The 21,494-nt window shown below is 45.4% G+C and overlaps 1 protein-coding gene across 3 annotated transcripts in view; it reads right to left on the bottom strand.

Moving 5' to 3' along the window:
- LOC122373484 (ubiquitin carboxyl-terminal hydrolase 36-like) overlaps nucleotides 1–21,494 on the bottom strand; it is a 70,296-nt gene that overhangs the window by 28,919 nt on the left and 19,883 nt on the right. For all 3 annotated transcript variants that reach the window (XM_043351593.1, XM_043351592.1, XM_043351591.1), the window contains 4 exons: nucleotides 14,600–14,696; nucleotides 13,837–13,953; nucleotides 4,739–4,841; nucleotides 3,530–3,674 (listed from right to left, as the gene is read on the bottom strand). In XM_043351593.1, the coding sequence (XP_043207528.1) occupies nucleotides 3,530–3,674; nucleotides 4,739–4,841; nucleotides 13,837–13,953; nucleotides 14,600–14,696 (462 nt within the window). The remainder of the gene's footprint in view (nucleotides 1–3,529; nucleotides 3,675–4,738; nucleotides 4,842–13,836; nucleotides 13,954–14,599; nucleotides 14,697–21,494) is intronic.

Genomic DNA, 21,494 nt, shown 5'->3' with positions numbered 1-21,494 from the left:
CATATTAGTTTTTCGTCAATAACTCTTGATCAAATTGAGCTAGCGAGTCGGGAAAGCCACCAATGGACTCAGGAAGACCTGCCGAATCGAATGATATGCGACATGACCTCTTTCGACCAACTTCGTGACCTGGGGGTGCTGACCTGACCTTGACCTGAGGTCAACACCCCAAGTTGACCTGACCCGGACAAAAAGTATATCATTCGACGCGCCTGAGCAAGACGAACACGATGCTGCCAAAATCGGCGCTCTGCGGCCGTTTTTTGCGAAGTTATTCACCAAAAACGGAACCGTACCTTGGGGCACTTGACCTGACCTCAGAGGTCACCGGTTGACCTAGGACCTTAAAATCGGGTACCAATCTCTGCGTCTCGTAACGGCGCACACGCTCGTTTTTTCCGCGACGCGCTAGCTCCACCAGGGGCGAAACGGCGAGGGGGGGGGGGTCGTACCCGCCCCCCCCCCCTCGGCCGGCGCGTATGTAGAAAACCAATAGGTCCGGCGAGGGTTAAATAAGTTCTTCTTAAGAGCTAAGAAAGGTCATGTTCTCGCTTTTAACAAAAAATAACTGCGTTTGACTTATGTTAAGTTTTAACGTTTAAATAAGAAAAACACACGGCTAGAAAGCATACAAATAACAAACTGCTGAAAACATGCCACGAAATCAGGGCGGCCACAGGTCACGATCACACCCAGTCCCCGGCCAGCGCGCGATGGTCGTACCTCGTGGGCTGGAGGTCCTATTTGCGTGCCCATCCATTTCGGTTAGCCCACCTGATCGGGGCAGGTCTGCGTAACGTGGCTATAATCAGCCGATCGGGGTCGGCCGCGTCACGTCCCGGGAAAGGGCGGGTAGCTAATGGCAGGTCTCTGGGGAGGGTGGTGGGCGATGGGGAGGGAAGGGAGGAGAATTACTGAGAGGGTACGGGTGGATCACGGATGGCAGTTGGGTACGACATTCAAATCGTGGTATGCTATGATAAGAAAAAAGGAAATATGTTTGATTAGGTGAAGATGTTACAAAAAAAAATGAATGAAGTGCAAGTTTTACTCTAAGCATTGTGATCTGGAGTTTAACGGGCACGGAATCCATTTTTTTATATACCTACGTTGTAGAACTAGGTACGCGCACGCGTCATGATTGCTCGAAGGAAATGACGGCACATTTATCAGATGGTGCCCGTTTCGGGAAGTCCTGGCCCGCCGACTGAGCGCCGTGAAGTTCAGCCCAATCTTATGCCTAATTGTGTAAATAGGATTTAGCAGGACATAATTCAGCTACACGAAACGGCTATCAAGTGCAAAATGGTTTTCACGCATTTTAGTCCATCAGATGAAGGATCAGAGGCCGAGCTTAGCAGCTGGAAAATCGCCGACCGCCAATAATCTTATACCCACAAGTCTTCTAAAAGTTAGCCACGCCACGAGCTAACTAGCCACGAGAAGAAAAAATGAGAGCAGATTTGAAAACATATCAGTTACGCTGGTATATGTATCATCTTTCACATCAAGTTATTGTGGTTTTTTTTTTTGGTGGATGACAAAATTCAGGGGCGACATTACGAAAAGAAAAAGCAGCCAGCGATTTATCTCTTACAGAACTGCTTTTAGTAAACTGAACTATCATGAAGCGGTGCACGTCGTGGGCGCGTAACGGAAACACGCCTCTGACGCTCTTTACGTAAGATCTCCTGCATCCACTTCAAGGTCTCACGTATCCAAATTACCGCTTTCTTTTCTCCAAACACAAGCTATCACAACCTAAGTGGCGTATCAGGCATCCAATCAGGAAATTATTCTATCTTAACCGTCCCTAGATAATGATTATGGGGGTAAAACGAAACCACCAAGAGCTGTAATGAAACCAATCACATCGGATCACATCGGAATGAGCCAGCAAAAATAGTTAGATGTGCAATGCTTCAATGCATGCTTCTTCCAGAGAGCATATACCCAACTACATGAGATTCGTTAAAGAAAATGATATCCAGCTAGTTCAAAAAAGCATTGAAGGCGCCAAATTAACTTCATTCATCTGGCAGGAAATGTTCTTTTACAAGCACTTCTGCAATTCCTACGTTTCATCATCAACGTTGCATTTTCATTGCTGCTGGGTCTCTAGGAATGCATGTATAAGCAAATGATGCAAATAAGAAACGGAGCCTGTCCAAGTTGGGTCCAGTTGCCCCTTTCTAGTGCCGCACAGTCACCGTATGCGTACTTCCGTTCCTGTTAGTGCTTCATTAATATAGCGTGGCACCGGAAAGCGGCATCATAAGCGGCAACATTAGTCAAGTATCTGGCCACTCGTCTGAATGCCTACAGCCAACGGTAGGAAAAGCAAACGGCAAATCTGATGCAATGCCTACCAGCAGCAGTGGTCTCGCTTTCTGCTAGATATCAGAAACAATAAATAAAATACTTGCAAACGAGACATTCAAAGATCTAATCCTACGCATATGATACTCCTCGAAAGAAGTTTCTTCAGCTTGGTTTAGTTTAGTTCATTAACACATCATCATCGGGGTGGCACCCAATTGCTGATGAGGTCACATAATAACTAAAACACGAGGAAGAAAACTGTCCGATTGCCCCTGCGGTGCGGGACAGCCCGTCCGCCCTGCGGTCTACCCTGTCTACAAAGCTCACACCCGCCGTGCGTGACACGTGTGATGAGCTAGTTCCCACCCTACCACGTGTGAGGAGCTAGTTCCCACCCTACCACGTGTGAGGAGCTAGTTCCCACCCTACCACGTGTGAGGAGCTAGTTCCCACCCTACCACGCCTGATGAGCTAGTTCCCACCCTACCACGTGTGAGGAGCTAGTTCCCACCCTACCACGCCTGATGAGCTAGTTCCCACCCTACCACGTGTGAGGAGCTAGTTCCCACCCTACCACGTGTGAGGAGCTAGTTCCCACCCTACCACGTGTGAGGAGCTAGTTCCCACCCTACCACGTGTGAGGAGCTAGTTCCCACCCTACCACGCCTGATGAGCTAGTTCCCACCCTACCACGTGTGAGGAGCTAGTTCCCACCCTACCACGCCTGATGAGCTAGTTCCCACCCTACCACGTGTGAGGAGCTAGTTCCCACCCTACCACGCCTGATGAGCTAGTTCCCACCCTACCACGTGTGAGGAGCTAGTTCCCACCCTACCACGCCTGAGGAGCTAGTTCCCACCCTACCACGCCTGATGAGCTAGTTCCCACCCTACCACGTGTGAGGAGCTAGTTCCCACCCTACCACGCCTGATGAGCTAGTTCCCACCCTACCACGTGTGAGGAGCTAGTTCCCACCCTACCACGCCTGATGAGCTAGTTCCCACCCTACCACGTGTGAGGAGCTAGTTCCCACCCTACCACGCCTGATGAGCTAGTTCCCACCCTACCACGTGTGAGGAGCCAGTTCCCACCCTACCACGTGTGAGGAGCCAGTTCCCACCCTACCACGTCTAAGGAGCTAGTTCCCACCCTACCACGTGTGAGGAGCCAGTTCCCACCCTACCACGCCTGAGGGGCTAGTTCCCACCTGTTGGCGGCGTTGGTCAGCGCGGCGTTCGGCTGTAGCGGGGTGGTCGCGGCTGGAACTGACGGGGCCCGGACAGGCGGCGGGGGAGGGGGCGGGGGAGGGGGCGGCGGCGAGGCCGCGCGATTCGTCTCTGTGGCCGGCGCTCCTGTGAAAGGAAGAAGACAGCGTCAGGCGAGACTTTGGTGTAATGTCACGCATGTAAACTATATAGAAGAACTGATATCATTCGCCGCCAGCTGCAATGCCAGAAGAGCAAGCTGATAAAACCTGAATTTGGGTAAATGGGAGTCTGAAAAGCGCGACTGAAAGTCGCATATCGCCGGTAACATTATCCGAGACGATTCTTTTTACAACCAGAAATACTTCTGCATTACCTCGCTGAGAAACTTCCGTCGAACTTTTCCAACACGTTAAACACGTTAGAAGGCAAACATATAAACGAATGTGAGCTTGAACCTAACTTTGCGACAAAAATAAACAACGAAAACACCACCCAGGCGACACTGTCGTTGGGCCGTGTAGCAATGGTACCTAAGTCCTTGGCGGCGGCAAAGAACGTGAGCTCTGGTCAACTTTGTACGAGCGGCAACGTCCGCCCTGAGTTACCTAGGCCGGGACACAGAGGCGGAGCACCGCTGCCGGGCGCCCCGGGTGGTAGATACAGACCAGAGTTAGCAACAGAGCCGGAACCAGCGACGCAGAGGCGCCCGGTGACGAAAACACTAATCCTATCAGCCAAACCGAGAACGGCGCATCCGTGTCGGATCTAATACCGAGAGACGATCGGGCTCCGTTGGATACAGCATGTTTAACAGTTATACCTTCATTGACAGGCGAATAGCATTACAGACCAACTTGGTCGGAAAGTTAAGCAGATCATTGAGATGTCTATGGTTACCGATATAGAACGAGTAGCGTTGGACGAGTCTTTAAGAGCTACAGAAAAAAACTCACCTGGCGTGTGCTATACAATGAGCCTCACCTACCTACTCCTATAACTCACCTGGCGTGTGCTATACAATGAGCCTCACCTACCTACTCCTATAACTCTCCTGGCGTGTGCTATACATTACACAATGAGCCTCACCTACCTATTGCTTTAGCTCACCTGGCGTATGCTATACAATGAGCCTCACCTACCTATTCCTTTAGCTCACCTGGCGTATGATATACAATGTACAATGAGTTTCACCTCCTGACATGCCTCACCTGGCGAGTGGCCGAGCAGCAGCTGTCGCGTGGATCCCGTCATCTCGTACATCAGCACGTAGGCATTGGTGGACAGCATGTTGCTCAGTGACGTCATACGCACCTGCGGACGAGGAGGGTGACGTCATGGACATAGACTCGCACACAGCTACAGACCAGGATTAAGAAACGGGGAACGAGAGCGGAAAAGGAAGACCAAACACCAAATGGAAGATCATATTACCATACCGAATGTCAATAATTTCCAGAATGCAGCCAATCGCCGCATTTAATGTAATAATGTGTTAGAACAATTGAACAACACTTGCGAAAGGGACACTGTTTGAGTAAAAATGTCAGTGTGAATATCATTTTCTGGAAGAAATTAGATGGAAAATGGCCTATTATGTTTCCAAATTATGCTGTAACTTGACGATAATAGGTGATATGCCACCCATATTATGTTGCACTAATACAATGAAGTTTCAAATATCAATTAAAGGCAAGATAACGCCACATTGCAGACAAAAATGCGTGTGTTTTGAACACCTCAACCCAACTTGAGAGCTGGGATAGTGCCAGGGCCGCATAAGGATAGTGCAAGAAAAATAAACACAAAAGGATGCACAAACATCACTCAACACTCAACACCACGTTTCACTGACTCGTTATAACCCATACAAAACATACGAGAGAATGGAACACAAATTTGTTCCTAACTATTACTCGTATACAGAGAAAGAAAAGGCCGAATAAAGGCGTTGGTGGTAACAAAGGCATCACAAAACTATAACTCCAATGCGTCCAAAGCGCTTGAAATCAGCCTTAAAAATGGAGTAGGGTAAAACCTACACTGGTCTTCAGAGGATGATAGAGGAACTGGACCAAATACTGCATAGTATTTGTCTTCAATTTCGAAAGTCCATGCTGCTTTAAGTCTGGTAGGTAAAGTGAAATTTGTTGCAGCGCTTGTCAGATCATACTTATACTCATACGACGCAATAGCGCTAAAATCGACATCTAATTTTACAATCTATCAACTAAAATTTGAGATCACCACTATCCTTAAAATACAATACAATACACAATCCAATGCAATACAATATACTATAAAATGTAGTCTCGTAGTTTTGAACCGTGAATGGCATGCCAAATGTTTGTTTTTTTTCCGGGCGGGGGGGCAGGTAAGGCTCAGTCACACGAATTCGGGAGCGCACTTCCTGAAATTCATACCCGATATAACACATGAAATTACGTAAATCCTGTTCATAAAGCACGCTCCAAAACAGAGTAATGCGTCAGAAATAAAAAAGGTAATGTACAGCAACACGGCATGCCTGTTATCCTCAAGCCAAATTAGGTGAACTTGCTGGCGATATTGTCGCATTTCCTGCTCGCAAGACAACGGCCGGCAGCGACTCACAGGATCTGGCAGCATTTGGCAGCTCTGAACCGGCGTCACCTGGCAACAGGCGACCTGTTGCCGAGCTGCCAGTTGCCAGGTAGGTGCTGGATAACGCTGCCCGTCTAGCACGACATTTGAACTGTAAGCCGACAGCGACTCCAGTTTAACTTCCAAGGGTGTTGTAAACTTCCGTACGACTTTAATTAGGAATGTACGTTGTTATTGCGATTAAGACCAAGCAGCCGGCGTCACAAAGCTTAAAACAACATTTTATATAAGCGTTCACTGCACACGAATGCAGTTCATTGGCACGGCTACACGAACTTCTTTCCTGGCAACGGATAAGCTGTTAGCAGGCTAAGCATACGGTGTTAGCAGTTGCACAATGCGATAATAGAAACAGGTAGAAGTTACGCACTGTATCGTATTGCTTGCTGGTCGTAGAAAATCTAATCTTGAAACCGACAGCAATTCCTTACTCGGCTTTGGGCTGGGCAACTTACCAAGGACATACAGGCAATCCCGCTTTTGTGAATTTGTGCTAAGATTCGCAGGCGGACGTAACACATTTTGACACGATCATATTTCAAGCGCTTTAGCGCGGCACTAAATTACGACTTTGAAAATTATTTACACTGTTCCCAACAATTATATCATTACGTGTGTTTGATCTCGACTTCCCACATCCCAACAGAAACCTATACCTACACATGTATCGCTGAGCGATCCGTTCCAATTCGGTTTGTTCCGCCCTGCTCTCTGCGAACTCGGCAAAATTTTCCACAGACCTATATAGCATCCAGTCACTGTCCTTCTTCCAAACAAACTTAGATCCCCGTTGCAATATCTTTTCCAGCATTCACTCCAGGGTGTGGGAGGTGGCCGTTGTGAGATTAATTTTGAACTGGCGACAGCGTTAATTTAGATGCACCATTGGAAGCCGAGGCGGCCGTCAAATAGCCCAAGCAGAGGCTAAGAGAAGCAGATGCAAACAAAGTAAGCTGCCGCTAGTGGGTGCAGTAGAGAAAGCTGCTCACCAATTGATCCCCTGTTGCTTCACTGAGAGGGGACACATCAATCCAACAGGCAACCATAGGCGGCGGAACGGGGAGGGCACCGGGGCACCGTGCCCCCCTTTGATTTTGGCGTTTTACCATTAGCCCTATGGGCGTTGCATGGAAGGAATGGGACCAAAAGTCGGCAGTGCCCCCTTAATTGAAGGTGTTCCGCCGCTACTGCAGGCAACAGCTTCATAGCGGCAGCGGGCATTGGCAAGGACGACCGACGAATTCATCGGTTGAGCTGCTTATTGTGTATTGAAATATTGCTTGTTTACAGTGGAGTGTTGCGACTCGGCGCACAACTCTGCTGATTGCACCAGAAAACTGTTAACAAACCATGTCCGTGTTGTGCTGATCTGAATCATTTTCCATTTTCAATTACCGTAAGAGAATGTACAAATCACTTGAATGTCGCCAAATGAAAACACAATGCTACTACTATGTAGTTTACATACCAAACGAACAGACTAATAGATTTGAGAGCCAAGGCGCGAATTTAATCAGCGAAAATAATCAGCGAATTTTGCGTTGCTAGCTTGAGAACGCGGGAAGTTCAGATCGAAAAATTCAGTACCTCAGCCAATCTTCACCAGAATAGAACGAATGCATCGAAAACACCTTGTTAGCTCACAGCTAATGCCCCGGCGACTCGAAGCAAAGCTTTGTCGGCTTTAAATTAGTGCGCGTTAGGCGTGGCGCCAGGATCCGGAAGCAGATCACAGCGTTACCTTTCGAGTTAGCAGGCAAAGAAATAACCACGTCACTTCATAGTGTTCATACACGACGAGACCCTACTACCACGGCGCGCACACACACACTAAGGCTTCGTGTTTGGCAGGTATTCAGAGCACTAGGCGCGGGTGTGGATGTTGTGGTTCTGGAAAATCGGACACGGAGGCACAACTCTGAACAAAAGGCGGATGTAAGAAAATGAAACACGGCTTCCGACCAGCAACGAACATCATCATCATCAACTAACTCTGATATGACATTGACCTTCCTGATGGGTTTAACGACTAAATGGAGGATCTGGCGTATGTTTCGAATAAGTAAAGTAGATTTTCAAAAATACGACAGAGCCGAGTAAAACAGAAGCCATATCAAGTACATTCCTTTATAAACAAGCGGGCTAACATTTTAGGACAAATACTCAAGAACTTTGATGAGACCTTAGATTAGTTTACGCCCGAAACTTTAATATCTGTTCCTGTCTTTGTTTGGTGCTACTGTTTACATTCCGTTCTTTCATGTTAATTAGCCTCACACAGCGCTGAAATGCGCTGAAAACGTAATGCCATACAATCAGCGTGGTTTACGCGAAAAATGCTTGGCTCCTTTTCTAAGCCTAAGATTGAGTCCAAACGTAGTTACCCAATAGCATACCTTAGAGAGCCTGATTCAGACACTCAGCCAAGACTTGTAGCATACGACTTTGGCGGCCTACCCCAAGGTGAGTAGGTAAAGGTGAGTTGAGTTGACCCCGTGGCAAAGATGAGCCTACTTACGAGCATCATGCTAATGTATTCACCGATTTAACGTCGAGACAATTAGATGGACAGTGTCCTATCCACTTTATCAAATCAACGGATCCAAAACTACCAAACAATATCGAACAATATCAATATCGGAAAATCGGCGAGCAAACAATATCGACATAGACGATGAAGGAAAAATGCAACAACCAAGAGGTACACAATACACATGTATCCCGGTATGCATCGCTGCGTAGTTTAGGCCAACTAAGGGGCGGGACCACTCTGCAAGAACTGCCTCCTGCAAATGCCGTGCGTCATGATGCATATATAAATATTGATAACTCCGGTGCGCAACTGATATCAATAACTGAATGGAAATGCGGGCGGGATCACCTCACTACACGATAGTGAGCATAAATGGGCATCAGGATGTGAGCGAGAAGTCTCGATTACTCTCTTTCAGAAGGGAAACGCGTCACGTCTGCGGTGCACGTCAGCGCTTCGAAATAATACAGCAGAGGATATGGAGCTTCATCAGTATGCATTAATTTATGCGGAGAGCTCGCATTTCAATTATGAACTATATCGCACGTCTTGAGGGTCATATGGCTTTCGCCAGCGGGGAATGAGGGAGTTGATAAGCATGCACAGACTAAGTCGAAACTTCTCAACAATGTGCTGAGTGTCGAGCCATAGACCTCTGTATACAGAGGTATATGGTTGAGCCTAAGGCTTTGGGTAATATAGCAGCAGATTGGTAGGTACTCGCGCATCCGCTACTTGCATACAGACAGGGTTGTGCTTGACTCATGAGTCGAGTCAAAAATTTGACTCAACTCTGACTCAAATGAGTCAGGTTTGAGTCGAGTCGGATAAAATGTTGAGCTGTTGAGTTGAGTCAGAGTTGAGTCAGACAAAAATATTAAGGTGTTGAGTTGAGTCAGAGTTGAGTCAGTAAAATAACTTTTGACATTGAGTTGAGTAAAAAACATCAAGGAACATGAGTCAGCTGACTCATCTTTTTTGAAAAGCTTTCCATTCTCTTAGGCCTGGCCCTGCTGCCCCGGATTCTCCTCCCCCCCGCTCAACAACTTTTTTATCTGAGTCAACTTTGAGTCAACACACTTGACTCAACAAAAAGTTGAGTCAAGTTTGAGTCAACTCATATTTTCATTGAGCCGCTTGAGTCATGAGTCGAGTCAAGGGAAAAAATCAGCTCCTTGTTTGAGTCAGAGTTGAGTCAGGGCTCTCTGAAGTTGAATGATGAGTCGAGTCGGCAAATTCTTTTGAGTCGAGCACAACCCTGCATACAGACATTCGCAGGTCCCGAAAAGGCTGTTTCTGAGAGGAAGTGGGACTGTCAATGTAGCCCGAACACAGCTTTACCTAAATTTAACCAATGTTTTTCTTATGATGATGGGAAAAGACCCAAACTAGGTTTTCTTTCCGCATTAGGGAGATACGCAGTGGCGGCGGAACACCTTCAACTAAGGGGGGGGGGGCACTGCCGACTTTTGGTCCCATTCTTTCCATGCAACGCCCATAGGGCTAATGTTAAAATGTCAAAATCAAAGGGGGCACGGTACCCCCCCCGTTGGAGATGCGTTCGTTTGTTGTTGTTGTTGTTGTTGTTGTTGTTGTTGTTGTTGTTGTTGTTGTTGCAAATATTGTAACGCATTCTGGGTTTTATTTTATTCACCTATTGGGGTTAGGGTTAAAAAAGCATGGTAGCATTACTATGTAGATGAAATATACATTTATTACCTTGCTTACTTTCTAATCGAATTGAACACTTGAATAAAGCAACTGTATATAGTTCGTTTATCAGCCATTTTATTCAAATAAATCGCCTCAGGAATCGGCCAATAACTGAGTTAAGAGCATAGTCACTTCAGGTAGAGCAAGCAAGCATCCATTTTACGAATTTTACACTTCGTGTTCAATTTTTGTACATAACTTGTGTAAACAAGTGTGTTATTTGTATTGCCGGAGTAAATTAGTCTTGAGTTCAGAGTTGGGCTTTGTACTCTTCTCTCTGTATTCGCGGCTCAAGCAACTCTAAAAAATAAATAAAAATTCCTCATTTTTCGGTAACACCGTCTCCGTTCCAAAGCCCGCGACTCTAGTAAGGCAATAACAACTCCGTTCCAAAGCCCGACTCTAGTAAGGCAATAACAATTCCTGCGCTACTTGGATTACACACAGCTTCCAGCAGGCGACAGCGCTTTCAAAGCGCTTTGATCTCACACTACCAGCTCTATGCAAACACTTCCACGATTTGCCACTGCAGCGATTTGCGCGTGCATCGCACTCCTTTCTGACGCCCGCGTCTCATCTTATATTCCATTTATGTCTACCGAGAAACGTGGGCTCCAGTTCCAGCGGCACTCAGCTCATCTGATACCGCTTCCCTCCATTACCGACAAGCACAGACGCATATGCACCGTGACAAAGGGTGTCGCAAATGAAATAGCAGTCACCATCCAATGCCTCGGGATATGCGAAAAACATCTCTCCCCTTTCCACGTGGCGGCAGTCTGGCTAATTTGATCTCAGTTACACTGAGAGTGATAACCGCAAAATAGGACTTGCAGGAATCAGGATACAAATAACCAAGTAGAGAAAAGAAGCAATGTCGTCCAGGCTTTCACCACATGGTCAATGGCGTATCTTGCTAGCTCAAAACTAGAGAACATGCAAAGTACGAAGTTGGCAAGACCATAGGTGGAGAATTGTGCGGAACGGTGGGAGCTCGGGCGCAGCTAATTCGCCACCGCCCTAGCGGCGACCTTGACCTCAGCCGTCTGTTGTGGCTCCAAAGCCAAGCCGGCGTGGAATCGGGAGAGCTCTAGCACCAACAGTCCAGCACAATTCTCCACCCAAGTAAAAGACGGAATGTCTTCAAGGCTTTTACCACATGTTCCGTGGCATGTCCTGGTAGCTGGAAACTGGAGCTACAGACGTTCTCTCTCGGATGAAGGTTAACAGCCGGCATTCGACGGAAAAAAGTCGGAAAACAGCTGTAACCATGGCAACCACTGAACGGAGATCAAAACAAAATGACGATTAGTATCAACGAGCCAATCTGTACGAGCACAGCAAAAACAGCATCCAACCAACCTAATTAGCAAATCACGTAAAGCCAAAGCCACACGGAGGCGTTTTATGCAGCGCAGAGTCAATTAAGCCTGCAGGTTGATATTTTGTATCAAGATATGGTGGCCTAGTAATGCTTAACCGACCCTAGTATCACATGAAGAAGCTGCTTTCTCGGAAGCTTTTCTTGAAGTCAGACGTGCCCTTTTTACCTTACCATGCCGAGGCTGGAATACATCAGCAGAAAACTGCTTAAGTTTTCTAAATCAACAGTTCATCCATCACGATCGCAACACACTGAATTAATAGCGATTCTGTGAGGAACTGAACAATCTATATTATATAGGACATCAAATGGCTTTACAATGCCTAGAATCTCACATAACGAGGACGGCTGCCACAGTAAATCTTTTCATAACGGAAGCAAAAAAAAACCAACCCTAGCCCTCCCGTCCCCATCATTCAAAGCTCCACACATCATCTGTGCCAGCGTATCCGTGATCCGACATTGACGAGACAGAACTTCGCGGACTTCGCAACTAAAGGTACCCCGCTAATGAGCTAACAACGTCCCGGAATAAGCCAAACGAATGCCTTTGAGGTTCGATAGGTATCCGCCAATCCTGGTAAACAAGATCAAAACCCTTTGATCGCTAGGAACCGATGGTTGGACGCAAGCTTAGCCAATAGAGGGACAGGTACTGAAGAAAAAAACTATCGTTGACCTTCTGTTGATAACCATTGACGTCACGATTCGTGCAACCCAAGTAATTGGCAGATTTCGTCAGTCAATCGACTAACAATTACCATTTGTAGTCCTTCGAGTTCTATATAAAAAGAGTAGCCTCCGTTGCCGGGCTGTGCCGGGCGTTTTGTAAGGACTTTGTCTGAGTGGGAGTGATGCAATATAATGCCAAACACTAACGAACATGTAATCAGCATCTGCGACCAGCCCAATCACTCATAACAACACAGCCTCAGCGGCCCAGCTTACTTTTGACGTCACTGGCACCAACCCGGCGGATAATTACAACCATTACCGACTCCCTGACAGTCAAGACGGCCCATAGAAGCCTGCCGACGGGACTCAGGACTCCCGGCGGGCCAGAGCTGGGGGTGTTTTGATGTGATGCCTGAGATCGCATTACCGCGTGGGTGGGTGTCAGGACACACAGCAGACGGGTGGAGAATTAGGGATTTTGGGGGTGCTCGAGCACCCCCTGAAATTCAAAGATTACCACCTTATCATGTTCCAGTGGCTGCTTACATTTTATCTGAGACACAAAATGTTTTGCATAAGTCGCAAGGACAGTGATGCTGTTGGGAAGCGTTCCTACATGCGCTTTATTACGCAAGCGTTTGACGTTGCCACTCGTCAGGTGCTGAAAATCACCCCTGGGATTTTGACAATTCTCCAGCTCTGAGAGCAGAAGCACACAGAAAGACACGAGTCCCACACTGGCTCGTCACTGAGAAAGGCGTTTTTCGGGTGGTCGCAGTACAGATGATCGCTAATTTTATAGCTACATAGTGAATGGTAAAGGCAGGGAGAGTGCGGGAGGAAGAGGAAGGAACAGGGAGGAAGAGGAGGGAGAGGGGGAGGAGAGAAAGGGAGAGAGAGAGAGAGAGAGAGAGAGAGGGAGAGAGAGAGGGGAGAGAGAGAGAGAGAGAGAGAGAGAGAGAGAGAGAGAGAGAGAGAGAGAGAGAGAGAGAGAGAGAGAGAGAGAGAGAGAGAGAGAGAGAGAGAGAGAGAGAGAGAGAGAGAGAGGAAAAACGGAAAGAAGAAAGCAAGGAATAATGATGATGATGATGAATTGGGGGTTTTTGGGCGCCCGGACTACAGTGGTCATCGGCGCCCATAAAGCAGGGAATAAGATTGCATGGAGAACTGCGAGAAAAATACCTAACGCCAGGGCTCTGAGAAGCCACTTGGGCAGCATAAAGACGAGAAGGTTGACTCTGTCTCTGGAGTGGGGTTCTTGAAGCGACCGCCGACTCTGGCACAGGCTTCTCCCAGGGAAGGGGGTGAGTAACTAACTGTCACAGTTCCTACGGCGCGGGATACAGCCCCTCGTCACTCACCGAGGCGTCGTCGAAGAGGTACACCTGTCCGTTGGCCGCCTTGGCCATGGCCGTGTAGTGGCCGCAGTTCTGGGACGGACCCATGTGGTTGATCAGGGACACCAGCGAGTAGACCACCTGTGGAACGAGAAAAACCAGCCGAGACATGTGTCAGAAATCGAATTGTCTGAGAGTTTATTGAGTAGATTTAATAAAGACCTGCAGAAAGGAAGAAGCGCAATGTTGTGTGCTCTTTCGCACAAAATCAGCCATACATCAAAATCAATGTGAACGCAAACTAAATACCGCATTTTATAAAATTGTGCATAACCTATTTCGATTCAAATTTGCGGATGAATCATTGTACACTCGAACTGATCATCCTTATCATTTTACAAGTGATTTAGACACGAACAAACACGGATTCGTGAGCTATCGTATGTGAAGACAAAATATAAAGGCTTAGCTGTTGCGTAGGTATGTCATTCTGTTGTGATGTGATGCCTGAGCATGCATTACCGTATCGATTACCGTATTTAACATATCGGCCCGACGCCACCACTCGCTCAGTCTCACACCCAATGACCCAAAGCTCACCAGCCCTCACCGGCACTCACCGGCACTCACTGGCGATCACCATGAGAACAATCACTCACCTAAGGACCCAGCGCTGGCCGGCTGTCACTGATGACACCAGGATCACAGGTACATCACCAACGCTCACCTAGCTCCCTGGCGCTCAATGGCTCTCACCCAAGGTCTCACCAAAGGTCCTAGTGCTCACCTGTCCCTGTGTCGGAGGTCGCGTCATGAACCTGGTCACGTTCAGTTTGTTGGGAAACGCCAGGTGTTTGGTGATCTTCCCTCCACCCAGGCTGAACCTGAAAAGCAAAACATCCAAACATGTGAGCCACTTCACATATTCGTGCGAGCCAGAGGTCCTACAAGCACCACGGGCCAAAGATCATAGCGAGCCCAACATTCTCAATGTAGGGACCCCAGGACTATCTAAAGAGCCTACAGCACGTGATATTGTTTGGATCCCCGTCGCGAGGGCACGTGAGCAGTGAGCACTATCTATAACGCGGACAAAACACAGGTTCTAGTGCTTGGTACTCCAGCTATGTTGCGAGGACTGCCACCAATCGCAATCAATGTCATGGGCGCTATCATACCTGACTCGAGAGTAGTTAAAAACAGGGTTGTGCTTGACTCATGAGTCGAGTCAGAAATTTGACTCAGCTCTGACTCAAATGAGTCAGATTTGAGTTGAGTCGGATAAAATGTTGAGCTGTTGAGTTGAGTCAGAGTTGAGTCGGACAAAAATATTAAGGTGTTGAGTTGAGTCAGAGTTGAGTCAGTAAAACAACTTTTTGCATTGAGTTGAGTCAAACATTTAGGAACATGAGTCAGCTGACTCAACTTTCTAGAAACAATATATTCCTAAAAGCTTTACACCCCCCCCCCCCCGCTTAACAACTTAGCCCTGGTCCTGCTGCTATATTTTTTCACCCCCCCCCCCCCCGCTCAACAACTTTTTTATCTGAGTCAATTTTGAGTAAACTCGCTTGACTCAACAAAAAATTTGAGTCAAGTTTGAGTCGACTCATATTTTCATGAGCCGCTTGAGTCATGAGTCGAGTCAAGGGAAAAATCGACTCCTTGTTTGAGTCAGAGTTGAGTCAAAGCTTTCTGAAGTTGAATGATGAGTCGAGTCGGCAAATGTTTTTGAGTCGAGCACAACCCTGGTTAAAAATCTAGGAGTTATTATGGACAGCCACATGAGCTTCACAGCTCACGTAGATCATCTGACCGCCAAATGCACTGGGATACTGATTGGGTTGTTGCATGCAAAGCATGTCATGCCTGCCGACTCTCTGTCAATCATCGTTCAAGCTCTCGTGAACTCGGTCATTAGGTACTGCATGTCAGTGTACGGAAATTGTGGCGAAACAAATCTGAACAGAATTCAAAAACTGCTGAATTTTGGCGCCCGAGTTATCAGCGGCCGCCGAAAATTTGATCACATTCACGATGTACTTCGCGACTTGCATTGGCTGGACATTCACCACCTTGTCAGGTATCATCGGATTTGTATGGTGCATTCTGTCGTCACCACAGGAAGACCAGAAGCTATTGCGAGCACGATAGGGCGCACAGCAGAGCACACGTACCAGACGCGTACTGTAGGCCACCATGCGTTGCCCAGGATACGCACTGAGGCGGGACGTCGACGCCTGTGCTATGACGCTGTCAGAGACTACGATCGTCTGCCGTTCCGTGTCGACGCGAGAGGCTTTAGGCGCTACCTGCGACGGTATCTCCTGAGAGAGCAAAATGGTTGTGGGTAGAGTAAGTGGATCTTGGCCTGTCAATACTGCCTATAAGCCTATACCATTCTTATTTTATCAAGATGACGAGTGGCAATGAAAACCCATGCTTCATGGATTTGTCGTAAATAAAGAATATGAATCTGAATCTTACGACATAAGTTACATAAGTAATTCAAATGGTCCCCGAGTGCCGAAACGCAGCACGGTGCATGCCTGGGCTCGTCGCTCCATTGAGAAACGGCGACAGCATGGCAGCGTATTGGAAGGTATTGTGGTTAGCGCAATGACATAATTTGGCCATTAGAAACTCACGATAACTTGAAACAGCTCCAGGGCCCAATCTTATAAAGGTTGTGCTACCAAATGGCGTACTATCATTCCACCCCACTCTATTTACGGCACCCTATTCACGCAATCTTATAAAGAGAATAGTATGGTAATTCTATTCACGCCATTTTGCCCACAGTACAAATCAACGCCAGCAGGAAACACGCAACGTGATTGGTCAATGTCTTGTCGCCGTCGCTATTGGAAATTATGCGTACTGTTTGCGAACAGCAAAAGTTATGTGTTTTAATTTTTATGGGGCATTTATTTCTTTTAGAGACACACATATGTGTAATGAATAAGTTATTTATGGAAAACGTGATAGCAAACTATGGAAAAAACAAACATGCTTGAAGAATTCTCCTGAAAAGTGGATTGCCGACCAAATAAATTTCAGCGAGGGCATTCTCGCGCTCAGAAATTCGAGTGAATAAAGTGTTTCTTCTACTTATCATTTGCATTTATTTGCTGTTAAGGCATTGCAATAAATTTGTTAAAGAATTATTTAGATAGTCATTTAATTATAGCTCGGCTACTGTTTCAGTAATTTAAGTAATGCCGTTGACAATGAAGCTCCTACAATTTGAGCATCAGGATATCGTACATTAACTGGATCAATTCAAGATATAGCTTATTTTCCTTCTTGTCATAAGCTCTGGACATTTTCCTTCTTGAAGATAAACTACTAAAATTGGAAGACTACGTACATGAGCTGAATTAGGTCAAGTTACAGCTTATTTTCCTTCTTATTCAAGCATAGGTACCTGTTACCTAACCTAAAGCTAAAAAGCAATTCCTCAAAAGATTGAAGAACCCAGTCTACATATCAAAGCATATCAAGAAAAATACTCGGCTCAGAAGTCAGATCGAGATGCAGGAAAAGAAGAAACAACACATTGATCCGTAACTGTGCCAGACAGAAAGTGGGGAGATACGAATAGTGAGTAGGAATTAACAATTTTTTGACAAACTAAGGTATATCATCATTAATTTAAATATCTAATCGGAAGCCATGAAGTGCCCGTTATTTGTGTCATACGTGAGACGTGAGAATAGGCTAAAGACCCATACCGATTCTATAATGCAGTGGCTGCCGAAAATCTATGATGGTTACTGGTGCTAAAATCCTCTTAAAAATCCCCTTTTAATTTGAAAAATAAATCCATATAACGATGAACACTCGTTTTTATGTGTTTTAGGGTGCATTTAGTTCCTGAAAATACGTATTTTGAAATTGATCATTGTCTGTATATTAAGCATCATTATAATGAACCTGAGTTAATATGTGGAGGATGTATTAATCTTAAAAATATCATAACGTAAAATATTGCATATTTATATCATAAAAACATTGAATTTATCTTAAATGAATTAAACTGTCTGAAAAGCTCGTCAGAGTACGCCACAAATTCTGGCGTGAAATAGGTGCCGACGATGCCGCAATCAGCTGATTATTGTTTGTGTTTTGAGATGTGCACAGCTGCTCACGGCTGAAATCATTCTACGGCACATCCAAAACTGGCGGTTACCAAAACCGTAAAGAGCGTGCCGTGTTTTCGATTTCACAGAGCTTTATAAGATTGCGTACTATATATCCAGCCTTAGAGTGCTGCCATATCCATTTCACGGCGTTTATAAGATTGGGCCCAGATCAAATCCACCCTCCAATATTGAAGAGACTCAGCGCCTCTATTGATTTGCTCATCATCACTGAGCCAACAGTAAATTACAGGTAATGGACAATCGAGCCGAACGCGTGTAGGCAGTAAGAATGTCATTAAGTTCGGCCGTACATTGCTGCATTCGAATGCCAAGAGGAAGGCTCCAACTTTCAGTATGGGTTAAGGAATGAGGAACTATAAATATATATAGCATAAATGGAAACCAGGATCACAATGAATTCGAAATTGTTGGGATAGAATATTTTAACTGATAAGTTATTGGTAAACAACATCCAAGTGCATACAGTGTACGTTTGGCGATTAACATGAATTTGCATGATGTTGATCGCGTATCATCTTTTCAGCACGTCTAGCTAACATTGCCCTGCAATATCGGATGTCACTTTCATTGAAAGGAACCTTGTCCTTATTTACTTGGGCGACCTATAAAAAGGTTTTATACCAATAATCGCGAAATGTTCATATCTTACCAAAATATTCGCATTAGCTCGAACACAGTAGTCAGACTTTGACGATCATCTCGAATACATATAACTGTGTTGACCACCACGCAGTACACATATTTTTACCATATAGCTATAGGGGCATTCCACGTCAAATCGAACAAAAATCGGCTGTTTTGCACCTTACCATCAGCGATTTCATTATAAATTTGTGAGCGAGTTCCTGTGTCGCCCCGGACATTACATTGATGTTTTTTGCACATTCTGACCACAGGTCTTCTAAATAAAGGGCATCAAATTTTTACAAAAAGTTGCATCTTTATATTTTTGAACGACCATAACTTTGGTTGTACTTGTTTGATTTGAATGAAATAAACCTTACTGTTTAGGTAATTTCTTAAGCATTTGTTTAGAATTGCATCGACTTAAATATATGACCTTGAAATTTGCTTAACTCTGTTCTTAAGCACAAAAATTGAAATAGCAAAAAACACGCCACCTTCGATTTGGCTCATTTTCATATATTTTATTGCCTACCATATTCTTAACAACCTGTGAAAAAATTAGAGTGGGCCATTCATAAGTTTTGAAGAAAATGGCACATATGCAAACGTATGTTAGCACGCGCAGTGGAGGGGGAAGAGTGAATTTCGCCCCACCCCTCCTGTTTTTCGCCAATATCTCATAATATTGATGCGAAATTACTTATGGCTACCTTCCAGAATTGAATTGCACATCTCATCGTGCAAGCAATAAGAAAATCGGTTCACAACTGTTCTAGTAATAGCGGTGTAAAGTGAACATCCTGTCGCCGCGGCGACGCGGCGACTCGGCAGCCGGCGCCGACCGCTAAGCGCCGCCTGAATTGTAGACTGTGCCGGGACGGAACGGAACGGTTCCGTCTTTACATCGCGCTCCTTACCGCTGATTACGTTCGATTCGCGTCAAATTTTGTGAGAAGACTAAGAAATGTACAGGCAATCTTATGGTGAAAGAATTCTGAAAATAGGTTGGTAAACAATTGAAATATGAACGTGTAAACACAAAATTATGACTGCTGCGTTTCCCGCGTCGGCCGATCCCGCCTCAGCCGGCGACATGTTACTCTTAGCAGGACTCTAACTGCCATATTTATTATCGGATTAACTAGAAATTCCCCATACATACTCAAAAATGTATGTTTTTTTCGTATAGTGAAGATCAAAAGACGTGAAGATATCGTTGCGTGATAATGTTTTCATTGAATTTATTTCATGAAGCATTTCCACACGGCTCAAAATTCACCGCAAAATACCGTTTGCTTGAGACACTTTTACAATGGAACGTGAATGCTTGACTACGATGACTATGCATTTCCATTCTCGCAGAGTTTGGGATATCACTAATCAGCAATCATTCATTTCAGAAAGTGTACACAAGCAAGCATGTCTTGACTCTGTCTTTCAAGGTCACGCGCGGTTGCGTGATGTTGATGCATGAAAACGGCGTTTGCCGCGAAAGTTATGAATGGCCCACTCCAATTTTTTCACAGATGGTTAGGAACATTGTGACGGACATAATATGTAAAAAATACTCAAATCGAAGGTGGCGTGTTTTTTGCTATTTACATTTTTCTGTTTTAATTCAAGGTCAAATGCATTTCAAGGTCACTTCAATTTAATTTTATAATTAAAAAGCAAAGCCTTATCAATTGCCTACAAGACCCTGTTAATATCATTTTGATACCAGAAAAAAGAACCAGAGTTATAAGCATTTAAAAAAAATGATGTGTGGCATTTTTGGCTATATTCGATGACCTATATCTCGGCGATACGTTATCAAATTTCGAAAATATTATACGTAACTCAGTTTTGAACCATGCCCAGTCTGCCTACAAATTTTCAGAAAAATCGAAGGGGATGACGGATTTCGGTGTTTGATTTGACGTGGAATGCCCCTATAGTTCGTTTTCTTTTGTTGTTTTTTTAACCCGCGCCCTGCTGGGGGGGGTGTTTGAACACCCCCCTTGTGGTTTTTCGCAAATATCTAAAAAACGGCACCTTATCATACATCAATTCTACACATGTTGTGAAAATTTCAGACCAAGGTCATTCAAGGTCAGGTCACCAGGTCACTTGAAGTGACCTCAACTCATAAAAAGTTTCAATGTCTGTCATAGCTACACCGAGTAACCGATCGCTTTGAAACTTTCAGCGATTGCTAAGAGCAATAGCATGTACAAAATGTATATCTCAGAATTTTGATATCGATGACCTAAGGTCAGGTCAATTTTGCGACCTCCCCATCCATTATAAGTCAATGGGAGAAAATTGAAATGCGCCTCTTTTGGACGAAAGACATTATAAACACTCCCAAACACCGAATTACAAGTGGTTTAGACACACTGAACATGAAAATGGTGTCCGTGACCCTTGTTTGTGCCCTGAGGTCATCTTAGGTCACGAATGGCATCTAACAGTTTTTCGCAAATAACTTTTGATAAAGGCATGCTAGAGCGATGAAAACGCCTTATATGTGTTCAGCTCGACGATACGGATCGACTGATATGCAATATGACCCTTTCCGGTCAGGTCATGACCTTGACCTGAGGTCAAATTTTCAAGTTGACCTTTCAAGGTCAAGTTATAGTTCATTCGATGCGTCTTGACGAGAGGAACACGATGCCGGTAAAAGTAAGCTCGTACAAGGCTTGGGTCAAAAGTTATTGCAGAAAAATTGTTTCCGAAAAAATCGGCTATTTTTGCAGTTTTTGCCCCCTGCAGGCAAAACCGTTGACGTTAGGTCAAATCTGAGAGAATTACTCAGAAAGGGCGTTAATAGGGCTATCGAATGCACTTTTCCGCGGCGCTGTAGCTCTATTGGTTCCCGAGTTATGCGTGGGCTTCTAGGAAATT

The sequence above is a fragment of the Amphibalanus amphitrite genome, unplaced genomic scaffold, assembly GCF_019059575.1.
Source record: "Amphibalanus amphitrite isolate SeventyFive unplaced genomic scaffold, NRLGWU_Aamphi_draft 001503F_arrow, whole genome shotgun sequence".
Taxonomy (NCBI): domain Eukaryota; kingdom Metazoa; phylum Arthropoda; class Thecostraca; order Balanomorpha; family Balanidae; genus Amphibalanus; species Amphibalanus amphitrite.
The sequence above is the reverse complement of the archived record's forward strand: the minus strand, read 5'-3'. Positions and strand labels throughout refer to the sequence as shown.